At 43.6% G+C, this 25259-nt stretch overlaps 1 protein-coding gene across 1 annotated transcript; it reads left to right on the top strand.

Moving 5' to 3' along the window:
- The first annotated feature begins 1971 nt into the window (after positions 1 to 1971).
- Positions 1972 to 20276, top strand: mcat (malonyl CoA:ACP acyltransferase (mitochondrial)). The gene is made up of 4 exons (XM_080191704.1): positions 1972 to 2494; positions 8605 to 8692; positions 14729 to 14946; positions 18752 to 20276. Exons 1-4 carry the CDS (start codon positions 2054 to 2056, stop codon positions 19172 to 19174), a joined length of 1170 nt encoding a protein of 389 aa, XP_080047830.1. The 5' UTR covers positions 1972 to 2053; the 3' UTR covers positions 19175 to 20276.
- Positions 20277 to 25259: the final 4983 nt, after the last annotated feature.

Here is a 25259-nt window from a genome sequence, read left to right on the forward strand (position 1 = left end):
GCAGCCTCAGTGCTGGGGGGAAAGCAGTCTTATTTGATTGGTAAAAATTGTCGATGTTAAAAGTTTGCTGATGTGTGCTTATTCAGTGCCTATTTTCATGAAATCTGATTAAATGTTAAAATAATTGGTAATGAAAAGAAAAATTAGAATTGTTAACCAGTATCTGGAAAATACAAAGACATGTCTATTTGGTTAGATACTGGTGTATTCTGTCCATTACCCAACTGGTGAGAAAGGTGTAATGGAGTAAATGTAAAAAATAGCGTGAATGAAAACTGTTACTTTGGGAGACTTTAATGATCTAAAATAAAACTGGGTTAGTAATCGTGTAAAAGCTAAAGAGAGAAAAAAAGTTTTTGAATTGTGTTCAGAAGAAATTTTTAGATCAGTGAGGAAGGAGGGACATTACTGGATCTGGCTCTGGGTCAAATGGATCGAGTATCAGGGAATTTTGAGAGAACTTTGATCATGGTATAAGGTTTAGCATAGTGGAAAAGGACTAGGAATGATGCCAAATAAAAATATTTAATTAGGAAAGACCAACTTCAGTGAGGTGAGAATGGATTTGTTCCAGATAATTTGGAGCTGAAGTATGGCAGTGACATAAGAAATAAGAGAAGCAATGAAGAAGTACAAGAAAAGACTGAAAGCTGACACAAAAGTGACTCCACTAGATATGTGTAAAGATTGGGGCAGGGGGTTCTGGGGCTAGAGTGGGGTGAAGAGGCAGGGGAAGTACAGGAATGGCGTATGGAATGGTGGGGGGGGGTGTGATGATGGGGTATGGAATTTTGGTATAGAGAAAATATGCCATCCTTACCTGGACTGGCCTACACTAGATGCTAGGCCTACAGGGCTATTGCTCTCTGAAATTGTGTGGCAAGCGCTCAGTTATATCAGACTGCTACAGGAAATGCTGGTATCCCTGCTGAACTGCTGAAGGCCCACTACACCTTTTTAAGGGCAATTAAAATGGAAAATAAACACTGATCCAGCCAGCAACTCTCATCTCAAGAAATAAAAATGCATGTATTATAAAAGAAGGGGCTGATTAGGGATTTTAAAAAGGGAATTTATACACAGTAGTAGAGATCCCTTTATATCTGCCTTTACGAAAAGAAGATGCTCCAAAATCATAGTGAAAGAGGTGGTGGTTGAGATACTGGATGAGCTAAAGTTAAGAGGCATTAGAGAGACTGGCTATACTTCAAGTTGATAAGTTACCAGGAATGGATAAACATCTGAGGATACTGAGGGATGTAAGATTGAAAATTGCAGAGGCACTGACCACAGTCTTCCAATCATCCTTACATACAAGAGTGGTACCATTGGACTGGAAAATTGCAAATGATACATCCACGAACAAAAGTGTAAGGATAGACAACAAATTAATCTCAGTGGTGTGGTGTGAAGTTATAATAAATAGTAATTAAAAATAGCAATTATTAATAGTGTGCAATAGTGTCATAAGAAAAAACATTATTGCCAATTATTTGATAATTGGTTCTCATAATGCTGACAACTGCTGGAAAATATTTATTTATAAGCGGGGTTCACATGAAATTTGGCATTTTCATGAAAGGGATTGGCGGGATGTTAAAGTTTGGGAACTTCTGCAAGTTTTGATGTTTTGAAAACTGTATTTGTGTCTAGGAACTGAGTTGCAGCAACCTTGGCTTTCCTGTGTGCACAGGAGTGTGACACTCGTTAGTTACAGGCAGAAACATGTTGTTGGTGTGTCTGTGAACAGATGTGATTGTCTGGGGGCAGACTGACTGACTCTGACCCACTGACTGACACTCTGTCACTCTACCTATCTGTCTGAGGATTGAGGACAAGGACAGGATCCTCACCTCCTCACCCCACCCCCCCCCCAACTTCTCTGCTGAGAAAGAGGGGGCTCCCTGTGCCCGAGGGTGAGTGCAGAGAGCAGCTCCCCGTCCCTGGGTGTGGGTGCAGAGAGGGGGCTCCCTGTGCCCGAGGGTGGGTGCAGAGAGCAGCTCCCCGTCCCTGGGTGTGGGTGCAGAGAGCAGCTCCCTCATCCCCCGGCACCATGAACCTGGCTGTGCCGGGTTGCAGGCTGACACATTGGCTCCAAGCCCGGGCTCTGAATGCCGCTGGCTGCAGGCAGCTTTCCGCCCTGCGCTGTCCGCACGCACCCCCCGGCCCTACCCCGGACATCGGGCAGCTCCTAGCGGACAGAAGTGAAACTCCCCGGGTGATAGAGCCGAGCAGGAGGAGGCCTCCCCGGGACAGCTCCCTGCTCCTGTTCCCCGGCCAGGGCAGCCAGTTTGTGGGGATGGGCAAAGGCCTCCAGAAATACCAGAAAGTCAGGCAAATCTTCGCAGCAGCCCAGCAGGTCCTGGGCTATGATCTGCTGTCTCTGTGTGTGAATGGGCCGCAGGAACAGTTAAATAAAACCATTCACTGCCAGCCGGCAGTCTTTGTCATGTCCTTGGCTGCGGTGGAAAGGCTCCAACATCAAAACCCTGAAGTAAGTACAACCTGTGTTAGTCTTTTTCAAATCCCTGTTCTGCTTTACCCTAAACCACTCCTTGCACCTTACAAAGAAACCAGGGATTTTCACAGTACCTTCATTGCAGTATTAACGTAAGCCTCGTTGTGACACTAATAAATAAACTTTAACCAATAACACACATTTCTAATCCAGAGAAACACTTCATCCTTATTTTCACACAGATATTGTACCTTTCCACTCTCAAAGTAACATTTGCAGGAAGGCATCCATCAAAAACTGAACTGGACTAGCCATATAACTACAAGAGCAGGTCTGCAGAGTAACTCCTGACTCCCCAGAACCTCTCCACCATCTACAAGGCACAAGTCAGGAGTGTGCTGGAATATTCCCCACTTGCCTGGATGTGTGCAGTTCCAACCACATCAAGAATCAGAAACATTCCCTCTCACCACTACTGATACACAGCAATGGCAATGTGTACAATTCACCAGATGCACTGCAACAACTCACCAATCCTTTGAAAGCACCTTCCTAAACCTCTAACATGTAGAAGGATAAGAGTAGCTGATGCATGGGAACACTTCCACATGTAAATTTCCCTCCAAACCATCCTGACTTGGAACTATATCGCTGTTATTTCATTATTACTTAGTCGGATTAAAAGAACTCCCTTCCCAAGGAGTTGTGGTGTACATACATGTATGTACACCACATAGAAAAGCAGTAGTTCACAAAAACTTTTACAAGAACAATTGGAGCAACAAATGCTGGCCTTTTTGGTGACACTTACAGCCCATGTATAAATTTAAGGTAGTAATCATGTTATCGTGGGTGACCTCAGCATTGCCTCTCTCAACCCCTCCACTATCTAACCTGTTACGCTGTTTATCAGTTTTTTTCTGACTTCAAGTTTTGGATGAGCAGAAATAACCTTCAGTTAAATGTTAGGAAAACTGAAGCCATTGTGTTTGGGCAGATTTGTAAATGATGTGGTTCAGCCTCAGACAGTGGGCAGGGAAAGGGATGAAGTTGATTGCTTGGAAATAGAGTTTGTGGTGGGCACCCATTGTCTTTGGTGCCCACATCATTTACAAATCTGCCAATCTGCTTGATCTGGAGCCAAACATCTGATTTGCTCCATCAGCAAGGTTGTCTGCTTCACCTCTGTATTAACCGAGCAAATTCTAGTTTCCAGGCTCGTTTATGTGGTGCACTCAGTGGTAAAGGTAGTTGTCATTAACCTTGTTACATACATAAATGATCAATAATCCAAACTGCATTCTAATGCTGCCCATCAGAAAGCATTAGCCGTTCATAGAGACTAAATCCCTTTATAAATCTCCAGTGTGTCTTTGATGTGATGTGCTGTGCCCACTGGGTTTATTACATTTAGTTGCTGTGAGCTTTTTTTGGCCATTTGATTCAGGCTGTGCCCCGTGATCAATGGGGAGTGCTCCCATAGCTCATTCTAACTCAGAGCTGGTAACCAAACACCGGGTACCATTGCTTTCATTCAGCTTAAATCCACCCACTCTTGCGGGTCAACAGGCTACCTAGAAATTTTCCGAAGTATCTTCCCTTTCCATAGGTGTTGGATGATGAACCTCAAGGGATCTGCAGCTCAGTGATTCCCGGGGCTCTGAGGACTTGTCTGGCTCCTCACCTGAAGTGTTTTGGCTGCATGTATATTACTTCTGGAAAACAGTAAAAAGTCTGACAACACCAGGTTTTAGTCCAACCTATTTATTTGATAATATACTCACTAGCTTTCGGGGGTTACCCCCTTCGTCAGGTGATTCGTCAGGATTCACCTGACGAAGGGGGTAACCCCGAAAGCTAGTGAGTATATTATCAAATAAATAGGTTGGACTAAAACCTGGTGTTGTCAGACTTTTTACTGTGTTTACGCCAGTCCAATGCCGGCATACCCACATTATTACTTCTGGACACAGCAACTCCTCCCCATTCCAAAGCTCTCAACTATCCCGTTACAGATTCCCACTCTCCTGTGCTCACTGCTCCTCCAGACAGATTTCTTCTGTCTCACACTTGTTGCCTCTCCAAATTCCCTCTGTCTCTCACTTGCAGCCTCTCTAGTCACAGATTCCCTCTGCCTCACACTTGCTGCTTTCCAGTCACAGATGTACTTTCCCCTCTGCTCTTTCATTCTTTTGCGGTTTGCATTTGCTGCTGAACCTTGTCCTTCAGTTGAGTTTGCTGATATTTGTAGTCTGCTTATTTCAACACATTCCAGATTGCTGTGCAGCCACACACCTCAGTGAAAACGTTGTTCAGAATGTTTTATTACATAAAGGTGCAATATGAATAAAAGTTATGGATGTACAGCAATAGGATTCAGGTCAGGAGCAGGCATATTAGAGGCAGAACATACAAGATTGTGGCCTTCATCCTTCCTGTCCAATTGGGATATATTTTCCGATGGTGGCATGAATATGTGCATGGGTGACATTGGGATTTTTAAAAATGCCGCTCAGTATTCAGTCTACCATATGGCTGTCCCTTTTCCTACATTATGCTATTCTGGCAGAGATCAGCAGCTCACTGTCTTCAGATGAAGAGGAATGTTTGGCTTCCCCTGGTCTTAGCTGCAGCTCTCTGATCTGTTGCCCAGGCAGCCAGCAGAGTCCCTACCTGGTATAATCCCACATGGTTCCTCAAGTGTTGGTTGAAATGGCTCTGTACATATACAAGTCTAGATTGTGAGTACCATCCAGACTATTTGATGGTGACGAATATCAGAGCTAAGCCTGACCAGCCACACTCGTGCCACAAGTTTGCCTTTCAGCAAAGATTATTGGAGATCCATCAGAAGCATGAACTCCAGCTCGTAGTGTGAATCACTGTAGCCAGTCGTAATATTTCAGCCTTCGCTGAGATTGTTAATGAAGCACAGAACTGAAGATTAATCCTGGGTTGTTGATGGTCCATACGACTCAGTGCTACTTAAGCAGATAATAGTTTGGGTTGACTTCTGACTGGAGGGAGAGATTGTTTCTGGTTAATTTTAGTGATGGTATGCCTGAGATCTTCCACGTCTGGTGGACACTGGAGGTCATGATGTGGAGATGCTGGTGTTGGACTGGGGTAAACACGGTAAGAAGTCTCACAACACCAGGTTAAAGTCCAACTGGTTTATTTGGTAACAAATGCTACTAGCTTCCAGAGTGCTGCTCCTTCATCAGGTGAGTGGGGAGTTCTGATCACAAACGGCATATAAAGGCACATCTTCAGTTTACAGAATACTGATTAGAATGCGAGTCTTTACAGCTAGTCTTAAAGGTGCAGACAATGTCCCATCATATTGAGCAATGGGACCCTGTGCGAGAACCCCTTTGGTTACATCGAGAGCATCCTGAAACCCATTGTACAAAGAATCCCCAACTTTTGTCGCGACATTACGGACTTCCTACAGAAACTCAGTACATGTGGAACAGTTGAACCAGGAGCACTCCTCGTCACACTGGATGTCTCGGCACTCTACACCAGCATCCCTCATGACGACGGCATTGCTGCAACTGCCTCAGTGCTCAACACTGACAACTGCCAGTTTCCAGATGCAATTTTACAACTCATCCACTTCATCCTGGACCACAATGTCTTCACCTTGAACAACCAGTTCTTCATCCAGACACACAGAACAGTCATGGGGACCAAATTCGCAGCTCAATATGCCAACATCTTCATGCAAAGGCTCGAACAAGACTTCTTCATCGCACAGGACCTTCGACCGATGCTATACACTAGGTACATCAATGACATTTTCTTCCTTTGGACTCATGGTGAACAATCACTGAAACAACTATATGATGACATCAACAAGTTCGATCCCACCATCAGACTCACCATGGACTGCTCTCCGGAATCGGTTGCATTCTTGGACACATGCATCTCCATTAAGGAAGGTCACCTCAGCACTTCATTGTACCACAAGCCCACGGATAACCTCACGATGCTCCACTTCTTCAGCTTCCACCCTAACCACGTTAAAAAGCCATCCCCTACGGACAAGCCCTCCATATACACAGGATCTGCTCAGATGAGGAGGATCGCAATAGACACCTCCAGACGCTGAAAGGTGCCCTCATAAGAACAGGATGTGGTGCTCGACTCATCGGTCGACAGTTCTAACGTGCCACAACGAAAAACCGCACTGACCTCCTCAGAAGACAAACACGGGATATGGCGGACAGAGTATCCTTCATTGTCCAGTACTTCCCCGGAGCGGAGAAGCTACAACATCTTCTCCGGAGTCTTCAACATGTCATTGATGAAGATGAACATCTCGCAAAGGCCATCCCCACTTCTTGCCTTCAAACAACCGCACAATCTCAAACAGATCATTGTCGGCAGCAAACTACCCAGACTTCAGGAGAACAGTAAACATGACACCTTACAACCCTGCCACAGCAACCTCTGCAAGACATGCCGGATCATTGACATGGATGCCATCATCTCACGTGAGAACACCATCCACCAAGTACGCAATACGTACTCTTGCAACTTAGCCAACGTTGTCTACCTAATACGCTGCAGGAAAGGATGTCCTGAGGCATGGTACATTGGGGAGACCATGCAGATGCTACAACAACGGATGAATGAACACCGCTCGACAATCACCAGGCAAGACTGTTCACTTCCTGTTGGCAAACACTTCTTCAGCAGTCACAGGCATTCAGCCTCTGGTCTTCAGGTAAACGTTCTCCAAGTCGGCCTTCACGGCACACGACAGCGCAGAGTCGCTGAGCAGAGATTCTGCACACAGGAGGACGGCCTCAACCGGGATCTTGGGTTCATGTCACACTATTTGTTACCCCCCCATGACTTGCCTGGGCTTGCAACATCTCACTTACTGTCCTATCAGGAGACAATACACACTTCTTTAACCTATGCTTAATTCTGTCTCCACTCACATTGTCTGCACCTTTAAAATGTGATTAGCTGTGAAGACTTGCATTCTAATCAATATTCTGTCAAATGAGTGTGTGCCTTTATATGCCCTGTTTGTGATCAGAACTCCCCACTTACCTGACAAAGGTGCAGCGCCCTGAAAGCTAGTGGCGTTTCTTACCAAATAAATCTGTTGGACTTTAACCTGGTGTTGTGAGACTTCTTACTGTGGACACTGGAGGGACAGGAGTGTATCAAAATATTAATTTACTTTTATTTATTTCCTTTTGTTTTGCAGTAATTTACAGTATATTGATTTAAAAAAGAGACATGACAAAACTTTTCATCTTATACTCATCAGGACGTTTTGCAAGAATATCGATAAAAGGGGTAGTGACAGCTGTTTGGTGGTTCATTCCCCAGAGCATTGACTCCAGCATTCAGAGTCAAACTGCCTGGTGTAAATTTCAAACAACGCTTGGCAGTTATCTGTCAATCACCATCAACTGATGCATTCTCCATGGCAACCCCTCTACCAATCTTGCCAATCAATCAGCATTATCATATCGTAAAGTATGAATTGTTGTTTTCCCCTTACACTGGCATTCTTGCAAAATGCCCTAATGAGTGCAAGCCAGAAAGCTTCAACATGTGGCACAGTGGTTAACACTGCTGCCTCACAGCACCAGGTTCAATTCCAGCCTTGGGTGATTGTGGAGTTTGCACATTCTCTCCATGTCTGCTCCAGTTTCCTCCCATAGTCCAAAGATGTGCAGGTCAGGTGGACTGGCCATGCTAAAATTGTCCTTAGTGTCCCATGATGTGTATGTTAGATGGATTAGCCATGGTAAATATGCAGGGTTTCAGGGACAGGCAGGGCATAGGACCTGGGTCAGATATATCTGTCTGAGATGGACCAAATGGCCTCCTTCTGCACTCCAGGGTTTCTACGTTTCTATGTTTCTTTTTGAGCAATACTCAAAGTTCTGTACTACCTAACGATTATTTCTATTTTATTACTTGTGCCCTTATTTAAAGCAAATACTTGTTAACTCTTGCCACTGACAGCGATCACCATCCCGCTTTGCAATATGTAAGAAATAGTCATTAAATTTAGACTGTGTAGCTATGCAGCTCGCACTAAACCATCTACTAAGAAGACTTGTTTTTAATGTTGCTAAGTGATTCCCACCCTTTTGCTTTGTGTGTGTATATAGGCCATCGAGAAGTGTGTTGGAGCTGCGGGATTCAGTGTGGGAGAGTTTGCTGCCCTGGTCTTTGCAGGAGCTATGGACTTTGCTGAAGGTGAGGTTAAGAAAGATAGAATGAAAACTCTGTTCGTGGTGCATTTCTAAAGAGAGGATCTGCCAGAAGATTCTTGGTATGTTTTATAAATGCGATCTAATACAGCAAATATTGTAAATATATATGAAAATGGATAAGCTGGAGATGCATACCAGGCCCTTCAACACCAAGGGATAATTCAGAGGTGTGTCGGGGGAGGGGGGGTGGGGGTGGGAGGATTCTGTGTGTTTGATTTTTGCCTACATCTTTTATATAGTGCCTTATCAAAGTTTCTGAAAACTTATATAAACCACAACCATTGCATTTTGTTTATTAACTCTAAATTTCTTCAAGGATTTCTATGGTTGGTGAAGCTAAATCCTTTTTATTTTCAGAAGTCTGCTCTAACTAGCTCTGTTCAGCTCTCATTTCTACAAATGGCTAGTAATTTTATTCTATGTTATAGACTGTATTGGTTTACTGAATTTTTACTGAATTACCCTATGATATTGGGCAGAATTCTCTAGTTTTGAGACTAAGTGCGGCGATGGGCGGCTCTCGCGGTGCCTTTCCCGCTGGCCAGAATAGTAGGATCCCACATCGGATTCTGCCCTTGTAACCTCATTAATAATGCACAAATGAGTTCCCGCCTGATCTGTGGGCCAGCAGCTGATTTGTTCATCCACCCTCAGTTGGTAGGTTTGAAGGTCTTGGCACCATATTCAAACACCAGTCCAGCGCACTCGTATCACCCTCCCAAGCTCACCTGTCTCCACCAGCCTGCAGGATGTCTGCAACCCAAAGACAAAAGGCTAGCAGCCTCAAAAAGAAGGTCCATACCTTGATTCTGTCACTCTCTCCCCGAGCGCATCACCTGAATTGTGCCAATGCCCCACTTGGACCCTACCCACTGCATCTGGAATCCTTGTATATCCCCTTCCAGTAAATGATGCAGTATCCCTTTGATTCCCTTGTTTGTGAGCGTCTCACGCAGCCTTGTCGGGGTCCAGCTTCCTGCCCCTCGGTCTTTCCTTTGCCTTCCATTGTCTGTCATCTTCATCCACCTCCTTGCCCCTCTGCCTGCTATTGTGCCCTCTCGCCCTTCCACCCCTACTCTTGCACAGCCCCCCTCCCCTTTCACATTGTCCCCATCAGCTCTCTGCCAGCCACTTCATACCCCACTCCAGGCCAAACTGTGGATCATTGGAGTGAAGGGTCCATTGGTCCCATAGCACAGTGCTGTCCATAAGCACCAGCTTGGCGTGGAGCTAGTGGGCACAAACTGGTCTGACCCAGCAGAGTGGTGTTCAGTGCAACAGGAGTGGCATAATGCAATGGCAGATAGTCTGTATTGCACTCTTTTCGAAGTCTCGAGTGAACTGAGCTCCATCCTGTGCATGTTGCTCTTTTTCAAACAGGTTTGACACCGACATGAGTTCCTGTTGCTGTGACACAAGATTGCAAGGCCTGACAAGGGTTAGACAATCAGCTGTTTTAATGAGCATTAGTGTGATGCAAGTGAATACAAATAGTGTTCATGCCTTCAGGCAGCGGGAGAACTGGATTGGCATAGTGACACAATGGTTAGCACTGGGTTTGATTCCTGGCTTGGTTCACTATTTGTGTGGCGTTTGCACATTCTCCGTGTGTCTGCGTGGGTTTCCTCTGGGTGCTGTGGTTTCCTCCCACAGACTGAAAGACGTTAGGTGGTTAGGTGCATTGGCCACGCTAAATTCTCCCTTACTTTATCTGAACAGATGCCAAGTGTGGCAACTAGAGAATTTTACATAAGAACATAAGAAATAGGAGCAGGAGTTGGCTATCTAGCCCTTCGAGCCTGCCCCGCCATTCAATAAGATCATGGCTGATCTGAAGTGGATCAGTTCCACTTTCCCACTTTCTCCCCATAACCCTTAATTCCCCTGTCTATCAAAAACCTATCTACCCGTGACTTAAATATTTTTAGTGAGGTAGCCTCCACCACTTCAACGGGCAGAGAATTCCAGAGATTCACCACCCTTTGAGTGAAGAAGTTCCTCCTCAACTATGATCTAAACCGCCACCCTGCCCCCGCCCTTATCTTGAGGCTGTGCCCTCTAGTCCTGCTATCCTTTCTAAGCGGGAAGAATCTCTCTACCTCTACCCTATCCATCCCCTTCATTATCTTATACGTCTCTATAAGATCCCCCCTCATCCTTCTCAACTCCAATGAGTACAGACCTAGTCTATTTAGTCTCACTTCATCGTCCAACCCCCTCATCTCTGGTATCAGCCAAGTGAACCTCCTCTGCACTTCCTCCAAGGCTGAAATATCCTTGCGTAAGTGCGGCGACCAAAACTGTACACAGTACTCCAGCTGCGGCCTCACCAGTACCCTGTACAGTTGCAGCAAGACCTCCCTGCTTTTATATTCTATCCCCCTCGCTATAAAGGCCAACATTCCATTCGCCTTCTTGATCTGCTGCACCTGCAGACTGGGTTTTTGTGACTCATGCACAAGGAGCCCCGTGTCCTCTGCACCATAGCATGCTGCAGCTTTTTGCCTTTTAAATAATAATCCCTCCTACTATTATTTCTGCCAAAGTGGATAACCTCACACTTGCTAACATTATACTCCATCTGCCAGGTCCTCGCCCACTTGCTCAGCCTTTCCAGATCTCTCTGCAGACTTTCCACACCCTCCACACAATTTGCTTTACCACTCATCTTCGTGTCATCAGCAAATTTCGTCACTCTACACTCAGCCCCCTCCTCTAGATCATCTATATAAATGGTAAATAGTTGAGGCCCCAGCACTGATCCCTGCAGCACTCCACTAGTCACCAACCGCCAACCAGAATAGCACCCAATGATACCAACTCTCTGCTTTCTATTAGACAGCCAATCCTCTATCCATGCTAACACCTTACCCCCAACTCCGTGCACCCTAACCTTCTGTAGCGACCTTTTATGAGGCACCTTATCAAACGCCTTTTGGAAATCTAAGAACACCACATCCACCGGTTCCCCTCTGTCTACCGTACTAGTCACAATTTTCACAGCAACTTCATTGCGATGCTAATGTAAGCCGACTTGTGACACTAATAAATAAACTTTAGAAGCTTTTAAACTTTAAACCTACCCACCATTAACTGCCATTGGGAGAATTGCAAACTGTTTTTTTGCCAGCAGTGTTTCTGACATTTCGGCTTCCGCTGGATTCTCCACTACCGCCTAGCACTGGGCGGGATGGGAAAATCGTCAGCCATGCCTCAGTTGGTAACACTCTCAATTCTAAGTCAGAAGGTTGTGGTGCAAGTCTTTCCAGCACCAAGATCAAAGCCTCCACTCCAGTGCTGTACTGAGGGAGTGCTGCACTGTCAGAGGTCTCTTCTTTAGCATGAAACCCTAAACCTGTCTGCCCTCTCAGTTAAATTAAAAGATCCCATAACACTATTGCAAAGATGAGCAGAAAATATTCCTTAATCAATATCACAAAAGTAGATTATCACCAATTGCTGCTTGTGGGAACTTGCTGTGCACCAAATTGGCTGCTGCATTTCTGACATTATGACAGTGACTGCACTTCAAAAAGCACCTTGTTGGCTCTGTACTGCTTTGCGCCTTCCTGTTCTTGTTAAAGATGCTCTATAAATGCAAGTCTTTTTATTTCCTATCTTATTGTTGTCATTTTATTTTGAAGAGACAAATTAGATTTGCCACAAATAGTCCAATGTTTTGGCTTCATGGTAGCGTGTTCACCTCTTGAGTCCAGAGCTTGTCAGTTCAAGGCCTGCCTCAGCAATTGAGCAAACAATCCATGTTGATCCCCCAGTGCAGTACTAGGATAATAGCTTAATGGTGCCACCTTCCCTTTCAGATGTGTGTGAATAAATTCTATAACACTAATCAAGAATGAAGAGGCTCTGGCAGTGTTTTAGCTAATCTTTGTCCCTCCAGCAATGTTTTAATTCTGCAATTATCTAATTAATGTTTTGGAGACCTTTTTGTGCAGAAATTGGCTCTTGCATTTACCAACATGGCAGCAATAACTACATCATACCAAGTCCTTCACAAATATGATATGCTTTGTGGTATCCTGAGTTCACGAGAGACACTATGTAGATTCAAGGTTAGAATTTTGGAGCATAATTGTTAGATCACGCACTATTGTTCGCCGAGGTACATCAGGATCTTTGGTACAAACTATTATCTCTGTCTGATTTGGCAACATTTAGTTTGAGTAATTTTAATATGACCAGTTCTCTTTAAGTATTAGTCTCCACAACTTGTTTTGCGTCCATTTTTGATGGTTCACCGCCTTTAAAATCTGAGGCAATGATTTATTTAATATCTTGAAAAATAGCCTTACTTGGATTTTGACTGCTGTCATGACTAGTACAGGCATATCATATTATGAACTTCCAGTTTAGAAATTGGACACAAGCAAGCCGTTAAGATAGCTTTTGGATCACGGGAGTATCAAATCTACCCTGGATGTGAGGATACCTCACAGCCATCTGTAGAATGCACATTCCTGTTGTTTAAGAATGGGCTATCCGCTAATCACTGGAATTTCCAGATTGCCTGTCTCCATGTTTCATACCACAAAAAAGGAAAGATGGAAACTCAATGGCCACTATCAATTTTCCCTTGTATCACAATGACTCTCCCCCCCCCCCCCCCCCCTCCCCTGCCCCCCGCCCCATCCAAACTGGACTGGTGAACCTCAGAAGTGTTAACTCAATGGTCCAGTGATTTAAGCTGGTTTCAGGACTGCACCCATATTAGCACAGGACCCAGCAGATCCATCTGAACTGTCAATCATTATCAAAGCTGAGAACCAGACTCTGAAACTAGCTGCAAATCATCAGGTAGACAAAATAGTGAAACTGTCCCTGTTTCCAAGTTCACCCAGAAACCAGCCTCCTAAATATTTAATTATAAGGAATCTCACAACTTGGGCCAGCACGGTGACACAGTGGTTAGCATTGCTACCTCATAGCACCAGAGACCTGGGTTCAATTCCTGACTTGGGTCACTGTCTGTGCGGAGTCTGCATGTTCTCCCCGTGTCTGCATGGGCTTCCTGAGGGTGCTCCGGTTTCCTTCCACAGTCCGAAAGATGTGCTGGTTAGGTGCTTTGGCCATGCTAAATTCTCCCTCAGTGTGCCCGAATAGGCGCTGGAAGCGACGACTAGAGGATTTTCATAGTAATTTCATTGCAGTGTTAATGTAAGCCTACTTGTGACACTAATAATACACTGTAAGATGTATAGGTTGGGGGATTAGTGGGGTAAAAAAGTGGGGTGATGGGGATCAGGTCTGTGTGAGATGCTCTTTTGGAGAGTTGGTGCAGACTCGATGGGCCGAGTGGCCTGCACTTGCACTGTAGGGATTCTATGATACCTGCTTTGACCCCTTTGCTTTACAAGGCTGTCATTTCAACTTTAAATCATCAAGAAAGCACAAGCCAGCGCTTGGAAGATAGGAAATTTTAAATCCAAGACTGAATGAACTGTAATCTGTAGAAGGACACTATCTTTATCTGTATCCAATCTTTGCGTGCGTGTATGCATGAAACTGAGTGTGTCATGCTGCATTAATTTGGGGTAAGTGTGTGAGGATAAATAATCTTTGTCTTTAAATTCACGGCAACTTGCTGCTGAATTGTGTAATTGGAATACAGGTTCCAGGGTTAAAAAAAAGCCACGCTCTCTTGCATATAAAACACACTGATTATATCCTGTCCATGACACTATTTTAAGATTATAATAATGGCATTTCTCACTGGCACTCCCTTTTAATCTTTCCAATCTCCCTTTTTCTATCCTTACTGCATTTATTATATTTGGGGCCCTCAATTCCATTTTTGTATTTTTTTTTGCTGCTCCTTTCGATATTTGAAATACCAGTTCTCTTCTACGACTCCTGATGCATTTAGATCCACTTTACAAAAGTCCTCTGTGTTGAAGATTGATTAAATGTACTTTTGAAATCAGCCAGATAACATACTTGAAATGAAAATGAAAGATTACAGAGATTAAACACTATTCACTGATGCAATTTTCCACAACAGCTCTGTATGCAGTGAAAGTTCGTGCAGAGGCAATGCAGGAGGCATCAGAATCCATTCCCACTGGCATGTTATCTGTGGTGGGGAAGGCAGAATCCAGATTCAAGCATGCTTGCCTGGAAGCTCAGGAACATTGCAAGTCATTGGGAGTGGAGGACCCTGTGTGTGAAATGGCTAACTATCTCTTTCCCAATGGGCGAGTGATTGCCGGACATTTACAGGTGAGCCATAGAAAGATGGGAAAATTCTTTCTTGTTGAGGAATCTCGTGGAAATTAAATTGATTCAATACTGAATTCATGCCCCAAAAGGCCTTTTCTCCTCCAATGCCAGTGTAGGTTTAAGACCAAAAGTTTATCAGTTACAGCCTTTGAATGGTGCAGGGGCAAGACACTTTCTCCTTACTGAGTGGGCCAACTTTACTAATCTAGCAGAGGGACAATGACCTTCCCAATCAGGGAGACAGTAGGCCTGGACATGAGTTCAAACTCCATCACAGCAGCTGGGTAAAAGTAAAATTTAATTAATTAATAACAGTTATTGCAAAACAACCTATCTGGATCACTAATGCCCTTCCATCAGGGAGGGAAATCTGCCAATCTTAACTGGCCTCACCTATACATGACTCCATGTTCACAGTAACGTGGTTGATTCTTAACTACCCTCTAAGATGACTAAAACAGGAACTCATTTGTATCAAACTGCCGCAGGAAAAGGTACAGTGGGTGTACCTACAGTGAGTGAGTGTCTGCACATGGACTGAAGCAGTTCATGAAAGTAGCTCACTGCCCATTCCCAACTGAGAAGATGGTAATGTGTAATGGCCTTGCCAGTAAATCCACATCCACAAATTTAAAAAATCCAACCAGTCTACATGTTTATCTGGCAAAAAAAGGATACTCCAGTAGCAAGCAATAAAAGAACTAACTTCCCAAAATAAATCAAAGTAGAGGTTTAATAAAGAAACTTCATTGCACCGCCACTTGGGCCACACCCTGGGCCACAAAAGCTCCCCCCAATCACCATCTGCTTTCTATTTATACTGGCCAGCTGACCCTCACATCATGTTACCATTGGTTATATTATAACACACATGGAAGCAAAATTATTTCATACCGTCCAAAGAAATGTAAAAATGGTGTTAACCAAGGCACCATTGTTTGTAAAAGTATTATCGTACAAATTTCCACTACATGACCATAAAAAGATAAATTTAAAAATACATTGGCAAAATCAAAAAGGCTTAATAATGTTTTGTTCTTAACAAGTGTATTAGTCTTGTTCAAAGGGAGGTCTGAATTTTCATGGAGTTGAGCTGAGTTGAGACCTGATTTTGTCTTATCTGTTCAAAGCATAGGGCTCTGCTTGATAGAGCAACAACAATAGTTGCACTTGGAAAGTTCCTCATTTACTGCTCTGGAATGACCTGAGCTCATGACAGGCGCCAGGGAAATGCACATTTCTCCTTTATATATTCACGCAGGACACCTGCCATATAGCAAAGAAACCCTGGGAGAAGTCAACAAACGCAATTGCCTCTGATTGAATTTGTTTGAAATTTTGTGAATGGATTCTTTGAATGAGTATGTTTTTTCACTGTAATGTGTGTTTAAGTGAGCGTTCTGTTAGGTTATTAGAAGTTTCAGACAGGCCAGGGGTGGTCAGGTAGGTAGTGTGAATTGCATTTTAGGAGTCACTCTGCCTTCAAACCCACTGGCAGGGGAGCTTACAATGTGGCCCACTCAGGACGTAGAGAGGACCATACCATTTTAGCCCTCTGTTTCTAAGTGTAGAATAATTGTTCCTGTATTTTACCAGGACGATCAGATATCTTCAGAATCAAAATCAGGAGTTCCTTTCCTGATGCTACTGCTCTTCATCTATTCAGTTTCATTGTTCACTCAAAATGCATAATAGAGATGAATTATACATTTAATGTGACCTTGAGTTTGTAGGGAGCAATACAAACAGGCAGAGCAGACTACTCCCATGTTCACTGTGACCAGTGCTGAGTTAGCTGAGCTTGACCATGGTGAGAGAAAAAGGAACATTAGGCTCAGCTCCTGAATTTGATGGCTGCCAGTGGAATGCGCACGTTTTCTCACAGATAAGATTTTCTACTATCGCTGAAGTTAACATATGTTTGTACAGCTTGCCATATTTTACAGCCCTGCCCCTGCTGCAATTAGGCCATAAAATTCCACCCTATGTTCTTTGTAAAATTTAAAATGAGTAAACGGACCTAAAACTAACCATGGACAGTAGATATAGAAAAGATAATGGTCGGCTCTGATTGCCCATTTCTGCTCTTCTGCTGCACAACTTCATACGTCTATTTACTAGTTTGAGGGGATTGGTGGATGACCCCCCTGGATTTAAATGCATTGCCCATAAGTGTGTAGATGGGTGCTTACTATCATATAAACATATTGCATAGGAGGAGTTCATTCAGCTAGCAAGCCTGTGCTATCTCTTTGAAAGAGCAGTCATTCTGAGTCCCACACGCATCCTTGATTCCATAATCTTGTAAATTTCTCATCTTCAAGCATTGTCCAACTTCCTGAAATCAGCGTCTCCATCTTTTCAGGTACAGCATTCCAGATCCTGACAATTGTCTGAATAATAACACTTCTCCTCAGCTCTCCTTCTGATCCTATTCCAATGATTTGGAATCTATGACCTCTGGTCAATTCACTGGAGATAATTGTGTTTTTCTCTGGGCACCCCATCAAAACCTCTCATTGTGAAAACCTATGTTAGGTCACCTCCTAGCTTTCTCTATTCCAAGGAAAACACTCCTAATTTTTCCAACCTGTCCTCAGAATTGAAGTTCCTCAGGCTGGTAAGCCTTTGCTACATCCCTATCTAAGGCCTTTCCATCGGAATGAAATGTGATGCCTAGAATTGCCCGCAATACTCCAGCTAAGACCTAACCACTGGCTTAGAAAGTTTTAATGTGATCTATGTGCTTTTGTGTTCTACTCTTCTGTTTGTGATCCTCAAATTTGCCCTTCCACCTTTAAGGATTTGTCTTCATGGGCATCAAAGTTACTCTTCTCATCTGCACATTTCAAAGCTGTGTCATTTATTGCATTCCCATGCTTCTCCCTATTTCACCATTCTGAAGCCTTTCCTTGTCATGCTTTACCATGCTGCAAGATTTTGTATCATTTTTGTTTAATGTTGGTTTGCATGTCCAAGTCTGTGGACAGAGTTTTACAGCCCTTCTCTCAGATAAGATTTTCCAGTTCTGCTGAAGTTAACATATGTTTGTATGGCTTGCCGCGTTTTACTGCCCCATCCCTGCTGCGATTAGACCATAAAATTCCACCCTATGTTCTTTGTAAAAATTAAAAAGAGTAATGGTCCCAAAACTAACCCTTTGGAAACATAATTGCAAGCTATCTCTATGTCTGCAAAGCAACCAGTCATCTCTACCCTGTGCTCCCTGACCCAATCCACGTTCACCACTTTCCCCTTAATCCTTCCATCTTCTTAACAATCATGTGGCACCTTGTTGAATACCTTTGAAAGTCCACATATACAACACCGACTACACAATCCTGATTAACCTTCTCTTGTAATTTCATAAAAGAATTCAATAAAGTTAGTCATACACAATTTGTCCTTTATAAGTCCAGGCTCTACTTGATAAACCATGCCTACACAACTGAAAGTTTATTTTGTCCATGATAATTTCCAATAACTTCCCACCACCAATGTTTGGCTGACTCGCCTGTGAGCCTTTGATTTTTCCCTTTGCCCTTTTCTTGAATGGTGATTTAACAATAGTAATGCTCCACTCCTTTGCACCACACTGTAGCTAAAGTGGATTGAAAGATTGTAACCATTGGCTCTGCTGTTTCTACCTTTGCTACTTTCAACAACCTGGCCTAGTCCACTCAGACCAGATGACCTACCAACTTCCAATAATATTAATCTTTGAAATCATCATTTTGACTGTTATTAATAGTCTGAAAGTACTTTGCAGTGACAACATTCAAAAACTGCTTTCATTTTGACACAGGCTCTCAAATATTTGCAACAGAATTCCCGGAAGTTTCACTTTCTGCGGACAAAACTGCTGCCGGTTAGCGGTGCTTTTCACACGAGCCTTATGGCATCAGCAAGTCAGCCGCTCCAGGAAGTCTTGAAGAGAATCAGCATTGAGAAACCACTGATATCTGTCTACTCTAATGTAGATGCCAAAAAATATATGAACAGCAAGCACATTCAGCAACTCTTAGTGAAACAGCTGGTATCGCCTGTAAAATGGGAACAAACAATGCACGCTATGTACGAACGAGAACAGGGAGCTGACTTTCCAGACACTTATGAGGTAGGTCCGGGGAAGCACCTTGGGACCATATTGAAAAAATGCAACCTGAAGGCTTGGAGATTCTACAAACATATAGATGTGAAAATAAAGGATGGGACTGAGGAAGAGTGACATAGTTTGAATACATTTGTGCAGAAAGAGCCATTTGTTCTCAGTTCATTTCAGATTTTTGCCAGATCTGCTAAAGTGCCAATAGGGTGAAACCAATTTGCACAACTCGAATTGATAGACCTTCCTTTTCATGCTTTCTTTAATAAGCTTAATGACTTTGTTTTAAAAATGCATTGGGATGAAGTGTCAAGATGTGGACTATTCTGAAGGCATTATCCTTTCAGAAAATATCTGAAGAATCATAGTCCACTGGGAATTATCAGTCTGACAATGAGAAGGACTGGCAAGACATAACATCCCCCAGAACAAGAAAATGCTTGGATTGAAACTCTGTAATTTGAGGAACTGTGTCTTTAATGTGCATACTGGCCAGTGTAATGTTTCTTTAACTATAAAAATGACGTATCACACAACCCTGTAATATTTCTTGCATGAAGGAAGTTTTCAGATACAAATTGTTCTCTGTGCCAAGAGCATTTGCCTAATCTACAAAACGAGCCATGATTACAAAGCTATTTGGATTCCTTTTGAGATAATTAACTTTGATATCTAAATAGTTTGCTTTCCCCCCCCCCCATTATTTCTCACAAAACGAAGCGAATGCACAATCAGTCATCATTTTATTTATGCCAAATGCCCAATCTTGAATAGATAGACAAAGGTTGGTAATCTTAATTGTATGGCAATAGTTAACCATTGGGAATGATGGACTATATTTTTGTACATCATTGATGAATTAATTTCCCACTGTACCCTATCAGATATTCAAACACTCTTGTAGATCTGCAATGAATGGAGATCATGAACTTCTTATGAAATGTGAAAGCAGGGGTTGACATAATATTGGAGAGCTGTTCAGCTGTAATGTATAATTTAGCTGCTAATCAATATTTTAATAGGTTCATTTTACAGGCAACACGTTTTGTATTCAGAACTGCAACCTTTTAACATTGTTTAGTGTGACAGTGCAGAAGGTCATTATTTAATTGCAGTTCACCTGACCCACTCCTGATTATTGGTGGTGTGATCCACTTTCTAATTGTCTATAAAAATAACACTCCAGAAATTAATTTGGTGTGTGAGGATGATAAAGCAACATATAAATGCAGATGCTCGTTGTTATCTTTTTCTTTTTCCCTCTGCTATTCCAATGTATACAGATAAACCCACGGTAAAGGAACAGGGAGAGTGACTAGGCTATCTAAATGTCTCTTGCAAAGACACACTTCACAGTGAGCGGCACTGAACCAACTTATCAGAATGAATATGATACTATGCATCAGACTCAGGTAGGAAGGGCTGAACAGTCTCCTTCTGCATTCTATGGGGACATTGGCTGGGATTCCCTCCCCCTTCCCTCATGGCAGGTATTCTGGTGACCTGTCCAACGAACATTGCAAACGGCCATTGATTTTGAGAGAACAGGAACATTCCGCCTCTGCATCCACAAATTCCACCGTGGAGGTGCAGGGAGAGTAGAAAAGCCTTACTGTTGTCTTTGTCATTAGAAAATCTGACACCTGCTAATTACAACATTGGTTATTATCAGTGGAAGTCCCAAATTGTGACTAGTGTCAGAAACCAACATTGCAACATTCCTGTGATGCACTCTTGAGGACATGATGAGCATTTTTTGTTTACAATTCATCTGACAAGTTGGATCTGATTTGTGAGTGCTTGATGCTAACACAACTTGACCGTCTGTAAACATTCTATGCACAAGGGTGATGGATAAATCAGAACACCAGCCATACAGACCTGCTCACACATAACATCAAGCAGAACAGCTGAGGATCTCAGAGACTATGGATGGGGACCTTAGATGGACAGTTTTCATAAAGTAGGGAATAAAAAGTCCTCGGTGGAATTGTCCCCGAAAAATTCTAAGTGCCGAATTTGTGTAAAAACTGGAGCAGGGCTTTCAAAATGAATCTCCCACACTCTGTGCATTACTGCGAGCCCTAGTGTGAATCGTGCTGAAAATCCACAGGCAGGGCTGGAGAGGCTGGCACTATAGCACTGAGTGGGCCACTGTGCATGCATCGGTCTGTGAGTGCCTAGAGCGGCACATGCATAGTAGCCTCGCATCACTGGTCCTATGACACTGGCCCCCCCCCCTCCCCCTCCAAACCTGATCTCTGCCCTCCCAGACTTATCCGGGCCACCCCCACCACGCCCCTGGCCTGCTTCAACCAATCCCCTCCCCCTACTCCCATGGGCAGCCCCAATCGCTGTTCACCTTCCCTCTGTCACCAATCTGAAGTGCACAGTGGCAATGGGACTCTCCCCACCTCCAATGATCGCACCCAGGGGACACCCTCCTTACCCCCCCTAATCTCTAGGGGGAGCCTCCATGGCCCCTCCTTCACTCTGTAGGGCTGGGCCTCCAGTGGGCAGCTCTTGTACACCCTGCTGGAGTGAAACACTCCTGTTGGGAGGGGATGAGATGTTAGCGGGCTCAGAGACAGTCTCCGGGCCGGCCCATAAGATGTAAATACTGATTTAAATAATTTGTGGAGCTTTGCGCTGAATTTTGGCGCGGAGCTGATGACGCTGGAAATCCAGCAGTTGGAGACGCGCGGAGGCCATGACGCCCAGCGGGAAGCCCGCTATACAGTCTCCGCTAGAGCAACGCAGTGGGCTGAGAGAATCGCTCCCCCTCTGCCCCCCATATCAGTGTTGAATTTCAACACTCTTAATCCTATGTCTCAAGTAACAAAAGCAGATTCACTCAATAATTTTCCAGAAAATCCCTTCTTGAAATAGGAAAACGGCAAGAAAGTTTTAAAGTGTTTTTTCAATAATGTTTTTATTGACAATTTTCAACTTTATATTCAGTACGACGCGCAACAAATTCCCAGAATTCAGCACAGTAAAGCACAATCATTGTTTCACATATATACGTGGAGAAGAGCAGCAAAAATCAATACAAATAATTTTAAAAATCAGACATCATAATCCCCACTGTTGCAGGCTGCGCCTCCTGATTTACGGATATTGAAAGAATAATAGGAGGAGTGTGGACAAACAAGACAACAGGATAAGGTCATAAAAACATTGTGCACCATTTTTCACAGGGCAACAAAATAGAAACTCAACAACCTATCAACTGTGCTTGGACATGCACCACCACACACCTTCCTCCACACTCCAACCAACCAGAAGCGCCAATGGCAATGTAAGTAAGTCCAGTCCACTCCAGGATATTTAGTCTGTCTGCACCACCCTGGGATGAGCACAGGATTTCTTAGACACAGAATAACGAACAAAAAAAACAAAGAAAAACGCAACACCAATTGTCCAAATGGGGGGCTTTCCTCACCTAAAATGAGGACTTACCAACCTCTTCTACATCTATCTGTCCACCTACCACCCTGATGTGGCACTACTCATCGTTACTATAACCAGAATAAAGGATACTACAAAAGAATGTACTCCTCTGTGCCATTGCAAGGATTATAGCATGCAAAACAATCCAACCAAATATGATTTGCATGACTGCGCCCCCCCACCCACCCCAAAAGACACAACCCACTCAGAGCACTCCCCAACAAACAAAAAGGATTGCCTCCTGGCCAGACAGCACACCAGCAAGGACACAAAACACAACATCACATCATTCAGAGCAACATCACAAGGGAACAAAGCTCAGGATCAAGGATGAACTGTAGGACCACAAGCCAACAACTACTGAAGCCATTACTGAATTGCCAAAGAACATCCAGGAAACAAAATGGCCAGCCCGCTGCTACCCCCCCCCCCCCAAGTGAGATTGTGAAAACATGACAGTCAGCCCTTGAAATCAGCTGGGTATCTCATCGCAGCAGCTCCTCCCGTGATGACTCGCTCATGGGCAGTCCTCATCCAGCCATATTCCCTTAAACAGGATGTTGGGTGTACCATGCAACAGGATTTCCCAGGATCAGAGGTGAGCCATCACCAAGGAAACCTCTCTCTGGACTGAAAGATCATCATCTCTGAACCATTTGTTCTATGAAGGATATCTCACAGTTCGTCATTGTGAGCACTCATAATCTGTGCCAGGGAGCAGAATATGTCTTCCACGTTTTCATTCATAAAAGCAGTCTTCATCTAGCCACCAGTAGCACATCCCAGAATGGACCTGCTCACCAGCGATGTTGAACCAGACCCCACCCACATCATCTCTGACCCGTATCACACAAACAAGGATTTCTTCAACTTAATTTGATAAAAATAGTGAATCAGGATCTTCCAGTATTATATGGATCGACTAATTAAAGCTTGTGCATCAGGATTAAAAGGTGAGTGGCGCCAGAACTCACGAAAACTCAGCTAGTCCACATCATATGACCCCCCTTAGAGTGTTTTTTAAAAGTGCGTTTACAATGTTTTAATTGGGGGCCAATTAATGAATAAGACTTATTTTTGTGAGGGACAGTAGAAAGATATCAGAATATAAAACCATAAAACAAGCAACAACAAAAAAATCCACAGTTTTGACTTAAGCTGCTGATACATAAAGATCATTTGGACCAAAGAAATACACAATATTTTGTTTTCTGTTGAGTTTACTGCTTTAGTTTACAAGCGACTGCTGCCTGATTTGTTCCTGCATTTCATATGCAATGCTGTGAGTATACATGATAGTTTCACCTGAACATAATTATCTGACAGCGTGGTATTCGGGCGGCATGGTGGCACAATGGTTAGCAGTACTGCCTCACAGCTCCAGGGATCCGGGTTCGATTCCCGGCTTGGGTCACTGTCTGTTAAGTTTGCACGTTCTCCCTGTGTTTGTGTGGGTTTCCTCTGGGTGTTCCAGTTTCCTCCCACAGTCCAAAGATATATGGGTTAGGTGGATTGGCCATAATAAATTGCCTCTTAGGGTCAGGGGGATTAACACGGTAAGTGCATGGAGTCACGGGGATAGCGCCTGGGTGGGATTGTTAGTGCAGGCTCAATGGGCTGAATAGCCTCCTTCTGTACTTATGATTCTATGATATTCACTGCCTTTAAAGTAGCACTGTGTTGTAGGAATGTTGTTCTTCATCTCCAATACTTTAAATTGTGCAAATAGGATAGATATGAGACCTGTGACAATGTCCCATTAAATCTAATGAGTACATGTTCATGCTCCTGGGAGAGACAGGTTTGCTTATAAAAACTGTCTTTTAGTATAAACATTTAGAAGTATTGAGAGGAAGGTTGAATTTTAATGGTAATGTTCTGTATTCACCTGTTCCACTCTGTCTACTCTCTGAAGTACTTCATGTCACCTCTCATTTTCTACCTTTCAAAGCAAGAAAGATCCCAAGTTTCTCCCACATTTCCTCATAACTCAACACTCTGACCTAGAGATCAGTCTGGTAGCTACTGCCCTACTGTGATTTCCTCAAACTGCTGACCAGAGGAGGTGTCATGCATATTTCCCTATTTTGAAGGACAGACAATGACATTCTTTAAAAATGTTTTAACTGTTGTTCCACATGTGTTTTACATGTTGTTTACTGTGGGGCGGCACGGTAGCATAGTGATCAGCACTGCTGCCTCACAGTGTCAGGGACCCAGGTTCGATTTCCACTAGAGTCACTGTCTATGCAGAGCCTGCATGTTCTCTCTGTGTCTGCATGGGTTTCCTCCGGATGCTCCAGTTTCCTCCCATAGTCTGAAAGACGTGCTGGTCAGGTGCATTGGCCATGCTAAATTCTTCCTCAGTGTACCCAAACAGGTGCAGGCGTGTGGCAACTAGTGGATTTTCACAATAATTTCATTGCAGTGTGAATGTAAGCTGACTGTGACACCAATAAATAAAAAAATCCTTTAAACACAAGGGGATCACTACAGGAACCTCATAAGAACAAAAAAGATTGTAGAGGTAAGATATTTTTTGAATCCCACAGTAACTTTGGATGGAACCCAAGTCTTGGATGGGGTCTTTTTGATTTAATTGTAAAATGGTTAACTTGCAGGTCCAAGTAAATGCAGCATCATCAAAGAACAAAGACTATTACAGCACAAGAAGAAGTCCTATGGCCCTCCAAACCTGCACCAACCATGCTGCCTGACTGAACTAAAACCCTCCCACTCTTCCAGGGACCATATC

Source organism: Carcharhinus amblyrhynchos, chromosome 6 (assembly GCF_965287045.1).
Source record: "Carcharhinus amblyrhynchos chromosome 6, sCarAmb.v2.hapA, whole genome shotgun sequence".
Lineage (NCBI taxonomy): Eukaryota > Metazoa > Chordata > Chondrichthyes > Carcharhiniformes > Carcharhinidae > Carcharhinus > Carcharhinus amblyrhynchos.